This window comes from Adiantum capillus-veneris, chromosome 7 (assembly GCF_014529385.1).
Source record: "Adiantum capillus-veneris isolate H3 chromosome 7, ASM1452938v2, whole genome shotgun sequence".
Lineage (NCBI taxonomy): Eukaryota > Viridiplantae > Streptophyta > Polypodiopsida > Polypodiales > Pteridaceae > Adiantum > Adiantum capillus-veneris.
In genome coordinates this window covers 168,488,489-168,500,035 of record NC_140937.1, presented here as the reverse complement: position 1 = coordinate 168,500,035, position 11,547 = coordinate 168,488,489, and the positions used below count along the sequence as shown (strand labels likewise).

Below are 11,547 nucleotides of genomic sequence, written 5' to 3'. Positions count from 1 at the left end.
TGGCCTCATGTGATTGTACCCCTCCCAATATGTTTTGAGTGATGTACTGTGTGATGAGGATGAGGATGGAGGTTAGGCTTACATACTTACCCACTTTAGATACCCTCATTTAATTTTATCTCTATGTTCCCCAGAGTGTACTAAAGTCACACATGGATGCAACCTTTTGGTCTCATAGGTCATTCTGGCCATTGATATTAAAAAACTGGGGTACAATGTATTTTAACCGGCTAAAATCATAAATCCTGGTTAGATTTTGAGCTTGCCTTGAAGAAAACCCACAAACCTACACAAGTTTTAGTGTAAATACCGGCAAAAGCTTCAAATTTTGACCTAAAAACCGGTAGCATTATGTGACAAACAGAGGTGTTTGTGCCTCCAAATAATGAACCATTATATTTAGAGAGCCCACAATTCCTACTAAGATCCTAGTTTGTTTAGCTTCTCTTGAGACAAGACCAATTTTCTTATGAATCTCTTCGAAGACATTTAGTCTTACAGCAAGGTATTTTCAAGTTTGCCCTTATTTTCTTCGGTTAGGAAAAATGTATTTTTCTAGCCCTGAAATTTCTGGCCTTTTGAAGACATTAATATTACCTTTCATTTCATCTCTCTCTCTCTCTCTCTCTCTCTCTCTCTCTCTCGCTCGTTGACAAGGCAGGACATTTTGATCTTGTTCCTGTCTGAACCCACGTAGGCTTCTCAGCAATTAAAATCCAGGAATATGACTGGCAAGGTGGATTTAGGAGAGAGAAATGGTGACAATGTCTGGAGAGAGTAACCGAGGTTCTGTCGTGGGGCGAGCTTCAGCATTGCAAAGACCAGAGCCACTTGAACCCATGGTGAAAAGTTCTCTCGATCGGCTGCGGTTGGCGAAAGCAGTGCTCACCGTCTCTTGCATGGAGATCCTCCACGCTTATGTAACAAGCTTGGTTTTGTCATGGACTTGGAGTGAAGCATGAAGGAGTGCAGACGACAGGCATGCATCCTTGTCTTTCTGCAGTAGCTTTTGTTGTGGCAGACATGTTAGAAGTTTGATGTGTGTGGATGCTTTTCAGCAGACTCTACAGGTGGCTCTCCATGCCATTTGGATTGCTGGGCTGCTTTGCATTGTGGTTTCTTTGTATGCAACTCAGTTGCTTCTGGAGCAGAAAGTGGGTGTGCAGAATGGAGCTTTGAGGATGACTCAAACATATTTCACTGTTCCAGCCCCTTTTGAGGGTAATGTTGGAGCATACCAAGCTCAGGCAATCCATTCATGGCTTCGACTTTCTTCGCACCTCCAAGTAGTCCTTCTTGGAAGGCATCCATCTCTTACGACTTTTGCAGAAAAGATGGGTGGCAGAGTCATGGTGGATTCAGATATTGATTTTACGTACGCATCATACCTATTATGCTGTAGACACTTTATTTTTCAGTCGTTTGCTGTAGGTTTTACTCTTTGATTTCTCAACCTAAATGATGTCTTGCATCCTTAGAGCAGTTTTTGGACTAAGCAGGAAGTTTGCGTCCTTTAAGATGGACTGGTGTAGGTTTCTTCCTGTTCTTTCTTCATTGTTCTACTCTCAAATGATGAAATCACATGTAGATTTATGGTGAATCATGGCAAGAAGCATTGGGAGGCCGTGAAAGGTGTGATTGAGATACTTGAAAGATATAAAAAAAGTTGTGCATTTGCTTTGAAGACGAAGATAGATACACATGCAGATCACATAGGGAATGTGACGTTTATGTTAGGCTATATTTATACATAAACTACGTTAGGCTATGTCTGCACATAAACGGGTGGTGTTGTTTCATGACGATCTTGTTTGCAAGATTGTATGTCTCAATCTACCATAGAAGTAGAGTATGTTGCTGAGCCAGATGCCAGGAAGGAAGCTATACGGCTTACTCTCTTATGGGAGATTTGGGCATTCATGCAAAAATTCTACTTTTTGCATTGTGATAGTCATAGTGCTATCCAGCTAGCACTGAATCTAGTGTTACATGCGAAGACGAAGCATATTGAGGTGCTTGAGGACAAGTGCATTGAGCTTGTGAAGACTCACATAGATGATAACCTTGCCGCTCTGTCACAAGACGGGTACCACGTGCCAATAGAAAAGAACAGACTGAACAGACTTTAGCACTTCAACAACAACAATTAACTGAAAGAGAGAGACGACACGCGACATGGAGTGGCGGAATTCCACCCCAGAGAGTATTGGCCCTAAACCTTGGCGCCCCTTTCGGTATTTCTTTATATTGCATCAACTCAATACAAGCCGGTACTCCAGACTCTTCACCTTCTCCAGGAAGCATGCCAGAGAATGAGCCCTAACCTCATATTTAAAGGCCCTTGGCCTAAAAAGCAATAACAGTGAAAAGCCTTCAAATTGAAAAGCATGTGGTCCAAAAGCAAAGCCAAAAAGCTACCAGCGGAATTTACGAAAATCCGTACAGTTCTGCCACATCATCAGCCATCGTGATTTTCAGAAATCTGCCACGTCATTAGCCTGCTTTGCAAGTTCTTGTGTGTGTGTGTGTGTGTGTGTGTGTGAGTCCTGCTTTATTTCCTTTATGTCACTTGGGGCCCCATCGGACGGGGTCCCCATAAGTTGGTAGGACTTCTTCTTCTGTCACTTGTTCTTCTTAGGGTTTAGGCCCCTCGGCCGGTAGCTCCGTTCTTCAGTAGGTCGACACATCAGCAGTTTGTTACATGCTCTACTAAGCAAAAGGTCTACTCTTGGAGACGTTTGCACTGTGTTGAGTGCTTCTGGGCATTGGATAGAGATCTAGACTCTACATACCTTGTAATTATGTCCATAGCTTGCTTGATGGCACATTTTGGCCTTTCAAGTGGGAGGTTGTTGAGTAAAGAGCCAATGTGCCTTGGTTGGACAAGTCGTGTTTAGCCGCTCACTTTACTAACCTCGTTACTAATCTTTTCTATTCTTTTATCCATCAAGGCAATAAGACAGCTACACAGATCCACGCTGTAATGATTGCCCCCTCCCTCCCCTCCCCCCCCCCCCCACCCCAAAAAAAAAAAAACTTTCAATCCACCATAGAAGCAAAGTATGTTGTTGTGTTAGATGCGAAGAAGGTGTGGCTTACTCCTCTTATGGGAGATTTGGGCATTAATGCAAAAATTCTACTTCTACATTGTGATAGTCAAAGTGCTATCCAACTAGCTCAGAATCAAGTGTTTCATGCGAAGACGAAGCATATTGGGTGCTTGAGGACACTGAGCTTGTCAAAATTCACACAGATGATAACCGTACTGAAGTACTAACCAAAAGGTCTACTGTTGGAGAAGTTTGCAATGCTTTGCATTGTGTCGAGTGCTTGTGGGCATTGGATTGAGATCCAAACTCTAGATACCTTGTGCTTATGTCCATAGCTTGCTTAATGGCACATGTTGGCCTTCAAGTGGGAGGTCGTTGGGTAAAGGGCCAATGGCTGGACATGCCATGTCTAGTTGCTCACTTTGCTAACCTCATTACTAACCTTTTCTATTCTTTTATCCATCAAGGCAACCAGGGAGCGACACAGATCCAAGCTGTAGTGATTGCCCCCCCCCCCCCCCCCCCCCCCCCCCCTCCTTCCCCCTCCGTGGTGCGCACGCTCACGTCCACAACAAGGTGGAGGTCATCTCTAGGAAAAGAGAGAACACTGTGATGCTAGCACAAAAGAGCTGATATTTTGCAATGCATAATGCTATTTTCTTGGTGTGTGTGAGCTTCAATGTCGTATGCTCAGTGTGGGCATGTGCCAGACTGGTAACAGCCTTTGCAGACCTACTTTTGCCACCAAACTTCCATGGTAAGTAATGTTAGAAGGGTTTAATGGAAACGTAGAAGTCTTTGTTTGCATCCTTACCCGCTTGTATGCGATGGAAGAGTCAGTCTGTTAGGTATACAGCTTATAATCTTACCTCACCGATTATCAGTTAAAAACATGACAATGTTTGTTTGGGCAAGTAGGATTGGAGAAGTTGATAGGAGATTGGGAGAGTTGGAGTCCTGAAAAATGTAGAAATGCACAAATATTGATCCTGACTGTCACAGAGTAGTTTCAAAGGGACTGTCACCCAATAGTCTCAATGAGTATTCTGCTTATGATTTACTCCGCTTTTGGCTTTGTTCTTTCTACATTTCTGTTTCAACTTTTTGCCGCATCAGCGGCGGCTAAGTGCTGGGAAAGATGACAGTATGACAGCAAGTGAGAACGCATAGCATATAGGAACAGCACTTTGAAAGTGTGAATGGTATTGAAAAGAATTTCAACTGGAAGAATGGTTCTCTCTTTATTCTGTGGATTCCAAGTTTTGTGCTGCTGTTTATTTGCTTTTGTAACAAAAGATTGCAGGTTTTCAGGAGCACCTCTCTTCAACAGCATAATGGCCAGAGCAAGCTCTTCTACATCAGAGATCTCTGTGCTAATAGATCCACAGTTCTTACTTATGAAGGACTTTCTGGACACCCTTGAGCATGCCCACAGCCTACAACACAGCTGGCTGTTAGTTGCTGGTGCGAAGAGTCTTCAGGCGTTGCCTTTCACTGTCGACATTCTCAATGATCGCTGGGTCAATGGAGACCATCAAACCGTACAAAATGTCGAGGTATGGGCTTGCCAAACGATCTAGCTTTTGGTGGTCGTCAAATAAACAGAGTAATGATGGGTAAGAACTGTGGATAAAATCACAGGTACATGCCTATGCCAGAAGGCTTGGCTCATGGGAGGGCTGCACAGGCAGATACCTTTTGGCTTGGAGTACAGAAAATGTACCATTGCATGCTGGGGTCTTGCCATCTTTTGTATATGGATTTGGTTTTCATCACGAGTGGCTCTTACATGAGGCACTATCATCTGGAACTCGGTTCGTATTTGATGCTAGTGAGGCCATCTCGGCTTTTTATCTTACGGAGCCTGAAAGCAACCACCCTTATGATAAGGGTGGGTGGGAGGCAGATAACAATGCCCATCTGGCGGCATTATATGGCTCTTTTTATTTTCGTCCTGCAGACTTTGTGAATACACCAGTGAAGCTCATCAGGTGTGGGAATCCAGACTTGAAAGCCTTTCAGTTTCTTTATCCTTGGTTTGGTATGAAAACATCCAATGAGGACCGGTCACCATCTATGAGTGGTCATGATTTTTCTGAGACTGAGGATTTTTGGAGTCAGTTTCAGCCATGGAATAAAGGTTATTTAACTAGCTTTCGGAGGTTTGCCAGGCAGTCAAAGTTTTTAAGGTATCCATGCCTGGCAGTAGAAGCAAGGATTAAGGATAAGGGTTCCAAAAGCCTTTCCAAAAAACTTATGTCAAATAAATTGAGGGTAGGTTGTGATTGCAGCAATGTCACTCAAGGAGCTTTAGATTGTCCGTCTTCTAAAATGAGGCGGCTACCAAAATATTTACTGGACAGATCATCTAGCAAACCTCTTCCCTTGACTTTGAAATCTTTGCTGGCTATAGTATCAGGTTCCAGCAATACTGTAGTGTTGTCTGTGGTTGGGAATAACTACAAAGATATGCTTATGAATTGGGTTTGTAGACTCAGAAAGCTTCAAGTAACTAGCTTTATTATTGGTGCAGTTGACACACAACTATACGAGTTTGGCCTGTTGCAGGTACGGTTCTGCCCTTATGGTGATATAACTAACAAACATATGACCCTCTTGTGTCACGAGTCTTGCTGTCCATCTGTGTTTACCCTTATTTTGGATCATGTTTACAGGGATTGCCAGTGTTCATGATTGGTCCAGGCATGGATCTGGGCTTCAATGATTGCCACTTTGGAACCGAGTGTTTCAAGAAAGTGACAAAGATGAAATCCCGCATGGTTCTGGATGTGCTAAGACTGGGTTATAGAGTGCTTTTTAGTGATGTGGATGTCTATTGGTTCAGAAATCCAATGGAGTACTTGATGTCTTTTGGCCCAAGGACAATCGTGGCACAAAGTGATCAATGGAATGCCACAGGTAACCGTACCAGCTTAGATACTTAAAGATACTAAAGGTAGGAGTCAGTTTGGGCCACAAGATGGGATGTTCTAAATTCTTTTGCATGTTTGCAGAGGCCCCAAATAAGCCTCGGCGACTCAATTCAGGATTCTATTTTGTGTGGCCGGATGCTTCAACTGTTGCAGCCTTTGAGATGATTGTGAAGCACGCATCAATGAGCAACATGTCAGAGCAACCGAGCTTCTATGATGTGCTTTGTGGAGAATCTGGCCGGCATAGACTCGGAGACTCTATGTGCTTGGAGCCTGAGACCAATGTTACGACACACTTCTTGGACAGAGAACTCTTCCCTAATGGTGCTTTCAAAGACCTCTGGGAGAGAAGAAATGTAAGTGAGGCATGCATGCTGCAAGGCTGTTTTGTGCTCCATAATAACTGGGTTAGTGGCAGACAAAGGAAATTTATCAGGCAGATTGCCTCAGGACTGTGGGATTACGACGTGAAAAACAGGATTTGCCTCAGGAACTGGCAGAGTCATAAACAAACTAGTAGTTTGAGCTGAGAATCTGAAACGAGTCTCCATGTCTTTAGTGTGCTGTAACTTTATAAAATATCTGATGGAAGTGAAGGGCGTCCTATTTCAAATGCGGGGTCGGGCAAGCTTTTATTTTGCTGTTTCAGAAGTCATCGAATGGATCCTAGGTGGCTGATACTCTTATGCCTCTTTCACCTCGAAGTCTTCGGTGGCCATGGGGAGGTAAGGACTAGAAGTTTCCTTGGAAAGAGCCAGAATTTTGAATAAGAACTCGCCCTATAGGCTTTATGGAAGAGACAAGAAGAGAATATACAACAGTCACACAGCTTCATGAAAATGCACACTTTCTTGTGTAGTATTGACATTAGGAGTGACGAACTACTCGGATCTAATCAATTGTATAGTAGCCTTTTAGACGAGTCTTACTTGCATAGAAAGACGGATGTTAGGAGGTTTTATATTCTCTCTCGCAAAAAAGGACGACTTTGGCACTTTTGTATTATTTAGCAAAATTGCAAGAGGTCTGAAGGCATTACATCAGCCCATAGGCACGTGATGAAACTAGAACTTGGAGTGAAAAAACCCTTGGGATATAACAACTAGAGTGCTTTGTTAGCTGCATTTGAGAGAGAGAGAGAGAGAGAGAGAGAGAGAGAGAGAGAGAGAGAGAGCACTTGTGCTTTCAAATAATGTTACCTCGTCTCGTCTTTGGTACTATGTCTATGATGTTGCAATCACGATCATAATGTTCCAATTTTGAAACATGTATCTTGCAAAAGAACCGTAAGAAGGGTTAGAATTTATGTAAACTGTTGATTGGAGAAATTTGCGATGTGATTACTAATTAAATGTTGGTCTCTTTTTATGCTTGGAAAAAAATAAGACCATGCAAGTTTGCTTGCAGATAGCTGCACAATGGACTTTACATATTTCTCCTCAATTTTAATGATATGTAGTGTTGTTAGTGTTGAGTAAAGAGTTCAAAGGCTTTTACACACCCTTCTATTTTGCCGCTTAATTATCAATTGTCGCAACTAATGCATAGGTGATGGCATTTGAGGAGAGGTCTTCTTTTTGCATTCAAAGAAGACAACACAGTACTTTCTTGCTGCAGTGATGGTTGGAAATGCTTCCTTGCAATCATTTTGCATACATCCTGCAATCAAGATGCTTCATGAGATGTTTTTCATAGAAAGCTCATTATCAACTTTTCATGCTTTGGTAAGGACACCACAATTGGAACGGATATCGACGAAGTGTTGCCAAACACTGGACTTTTCTCCAGCAGCCCTTGACTAACAATCTCAACATGAATTCTCTCACCGATGTGAAGGTCTTGTGTAAAGCCATAGTCTTTCAAGGTGCAAGCATAGATGCTTACATTTGTAGAAAGGACGTATCGACCAAGGCACTCCCAAGGATGTGTCTCCAATAGCACTCGTCTGGCAATCTCAGTGTGAATTCTCTCTCCCATGTCAACATCTTGCATAAGGCAACATGCCTATAAGTGCAAGCGTAGGTAATTAGGTGATTGAATTTGGAGAGACTTTTCTTCACATCCGCTAGTGAAAACAAGATAGAGCTTCCTTCCTTATATCCTTGTTTGACATATCCTACATGTTCCAGAGACGACATTCTGGATAGAAAGCACATCAAGAACCTTTTAGAATTTTGGAAGGGCATCACATTCGGCGTACTTACGACCAAAGCATTGACAAGCATATTTTCCTCCACCACCCATCGACTACTAGCAATCTTATCATGAATTCTCTCGCCCATGTGAAGGTCATGCATAACAATAGACCTTGAAGGTGCAAGAATATGTGAATGGATTTGGAGAAAGGCCTTCCATTCACATTTGGTTAAAACAATCCAGACCTTGTCCTTGTACCTTCAACTGGATTGCTTGCTTTGCAAATATTCAGTTTATCCAACCAAAAATCATTGAGCCTTTCCACTTACATTAATCCAGTAGCTAGGTCTCGACTGCCTCTGAGCACCATGCTGGGTTCTCATGCATTCAATGTTTTCTGCCGTCTCTTGCATGTTGGGAGTTGCATAAATATTACTTACACATATGCTACAACATTTCATTTCTTTAATTAAATTGCATGCTCTCCACGATTCCCCCATTTTCATCAAGCTCCTAGAAGGTTTGACCAAACTGAAGGATATATATCAGATGGTGGTTGACTACTCTCATAACTTTGTCAAAATGCCTTGCTTGCTTGAAAAGTCATTGAGCATGTGTGGTGCTCTTTGTCCGGTTTAATGTAGTACATTTTTGCTTTGGAGAAAGACGTTCTCTTAGCATCTCATTAAAAGAGCCCAAAGAGTCTTTGCTATAGCCAGGTTGGGCAAACCTTGCAATCAACCCGCTCCATGAGATGACAAACAGAAAAGATGCCCAACAAGAACTTTTTGTGCTTCCGTGAGGACACCACATTTGGCACACATATGGAGCAGAGCACTGTCAACCACAAAATCTTTCTCGAACAACCCTTGACTAGCAATCTCAACATGAATTCTCTCCCCCATGTTACATGACTTCTAGGTGCAAGCATAGGTGATACTTTTGTGAGGCACCACATTTAACATACATATCGACCAAAGCAATGGCATCTTTCTCTAACAGCCCTTGACTAGCAACCTCATTGTGAGTTCTCTCACTTGTGTCAACATCTTGGGGAAGGCCACATGAATTTAAGGTACATCCCTTCGTATCCAATGAAAAGCTTCCTTGCCATAGCCATGTTGGACATATCTTGTACTCAACATGTTCCAAGAGATGACATTTCGCACATAACTTTTGGGGCTTTTGTGAAGGCTGGTAACCACATTTGGCATACATATCAACCAAAGCATCTCCAAGCACAACGCCATGTTTCTCCACTAGTCCCTGACTAACAATCTCATCGTAAATTCTCTAATTCATGTGAAGGCCATAAGGCCATAAGCTTTCAAGATGCAAACATAGGTGATTACATCCATAGAGAGCCTTCCCTTCACAGTCATTGAAGCCTGAAAATAGCACAATGCTTCCTTGCCACAACCAAATGTTGGGCATTTCCTACAATCATGTTCCAAGCGACAACATCTCACACAAAAAATCTCATCTTGTACTTCTAAGGACACCACATTGCCATACATATGGACGAATGCACCACCATGAACGACATCTTTCTCCAAGAGCCCCTGACTAGCAATCACATCGTGAATTCTCTCACCCATGTCAACTTCTCGCATAAGACCACATGCCTTCAAGCTTTAAGCATACATGATTGCATCTAGAGAAAGGCCTTCCCTTCGCATCTGATTGAAAACAACACAAAGTTTCCTTGCCACAGCCATTTAGGGCATATCCTACATCAATTTGTTTCAAAAGACAACAATTCATATAGAAAGCTCATATGCTTTCATACATTCGATCAACAAAGCATTGGCAAGCACAACATGTTTCTCCAACAACCTTTGAGTAGCAATCTCATCATGAAACTCTAACCCATGTGAAGGTTTTGCGTAAGGCCATAGGCCTTCAAGGTATATGCACAAATGATTGCATTGAAGCAAGGCCTTCCGTTCGCACACAACCTTGAGCTTCCTTCTCACTACCATGTTGGACATATTTGCAATCAAAGTGCCTCAAGAGACAATGGATGCATATCAAGAACTTTATGTGCTTTTGTAAAGGTATCGACCAAAGCATTGCCAAGCACTGCATGTTTCTCTAGTAGCCCCTAACAAGCAATCTCATCGGAATTCTCTCACCCATGTGAAGACCTTTTGTAGGGCCACAATCCTTCAAGATGCAAGTAAAAGTGATGCATTTGGAGAGAGGCCTTTCCTTCACGTTTGGTTAAAACAGCCTTGAGCTTCCTTGCCACAACCACGTTGGGCATATCCTGCAATCAACATGTTCCAAATGATGACATTCTACAAATTATGCCCATCAAGGAGGGCACCACATTTGGCATACATATCAATTAAAGCACCGCCAAAGCAATGCCAAGCACAACATCATTCTCCAACAATCTTTGACTAGCAATCTCATCGAGAATTCTCTTAAAGCAGAACAACCTTGAAGGTGCAAGCATGGGTGAATGCATTTGAAGAAAGGCCTTCCCTTTGTATTTGGTTGGAGCTTCCTTACCAAAGCCATGCTTTTGACTCCTCATCATGCTCTTCCTATCTATGCCCGATTTGTGTTGCGAGTACTGCTTCTTCCCTCGACTTGTTAGTGAATTTTCTGCCTCTCTTTGGACACAATACCAGCGATGCTTACCGGATATTCATCAACCATGAAAATTGAGAACAACTGTGTGTGTGTGTGGAGAGAGAGAGAGAGAGAGAGAGAGAGGGTTCTCTTACCTTGACAATATGCGATCGAGCAGAGACGATCTTGTCTTGTTCTGCATTTGCATTTTATGTACTAATGTCCTCTTGCTCTTTTGTACTATACACTGCAATGCCATCAGTCTAAGGCTTCTTCCACGTGGCAAAGCTTTCAAGCGGCAAAGCTGGGCTTTTTTTTATGGCCCCCTTGCTAAATATATTATGCCCAATCTCTCTCCTCTCTCTTCCTTCCTCATCACCTTCATCGGGCAAAAAAGGGGTCTCGCACTCCAGCATTGTCTTCTAGGAACGGTTCGTTGTTCTGTGACATCAAGCATCTAGCACTATGTAAACGAAGTACAAAGCGCATTGACAAATTTTTAAGAAAGAATTGCGTAGATGATGACTAATTACCTCTATAGCTGTTTGTAAAATAGTCCAATTTCATGACATTGACGAACTTTTAAAAATTAAATACATGTGTATTTACTTGGTGAGCCCAAGGCTCTTTCACCAATATCTGAACGCAAAAGCCACCACGTGGCAGTAGATTTAAACTTTAAAAAAAACGTCGCTACAATGAAAAGCTCTAAATTAAAAAAACTGCACGTGAAAAGCTACCAAGTGAATAAAACAAAAAAAGCAGGCTGCATTGCTCTCAGAAGTAGTTCGATTTTCTCCACAAGCACTTCGCAGGTTCCCCGAAGCAGCTCGGAGCTTTGTCTGTAG

General features: G+C 42.5%; 2 protein-coding genes across 5 annotated transcripts; one reads left to right on the top strand and one right to left on the bottom strand.

The window, feature by feature from the left end:
• The first annotated feature begins 635 nt into the window (after positions 1-635).
• On the top strand, positions 636-7,101 carry LOC147455019 (Nucleotide-diphospho-sugar transferase family protein). 4 transcript variants are annotated; one of them, XM_086516879.1, is made up of 7 exons: positions 636-979; positions 1,062-1,375; positions 4,354-4,606; positions 4,692-5,618; positions 5,726-5,969; positions 6,065-6,339; positions 6,402-7,101. In XM_086516879.1, exons 1-7 carry the CDS (start codon positions 959-961, stop codon positions 6,489-6,491), a joined length of 2,124 nt encoding a protein of 707 aa, XP_086373005.1. In that variant the 5' UTR covers positions 636-958; the 3' UTR covers positions 6,492-7,101. The 4 variants fall into 4 exon arrangements, with proteins under 4 accessions (XP_086373005.1, XP_086373002.1, XP_086373003.1 ...); XM_086516876.1 differs by having other exon boundaries at positions 638-979; positions 6,065-7,101; XM_086516877.1 differs by lacking the exon at positions 636-979 and having other exon boundaries at positions 1,237-1,375; positions 4,347-4,606; positions 6,065-7,101.
• Positions 7,102-8,298: 1,197 nt separating this feature from the next.
• LOC147455018 (uncharacterized) lies at positions 8,299-10,992 on the bottom strand. The gene is made up of 3 exons (XM_086516881.1): positions 10,855-10,992; positions 10,637-10,740; positions 8,299-10,388 (listed from the first exon to the last, which is right to left on the bottom strand). The coding sequence occupies exons 1-3, from the start codon at positions 10,956-10,958 to the stop codon at positions 10,333-10,335; spliced, it is 264 nt and encodes an 87-aa protein (XP_086373007.1). The 5' UTR covers positions 10,959-10,992; the 3' UTR covers positions 8,299-10,332.
• Positions 10,993-11,547: the final 555 nt, after the last annotated feature.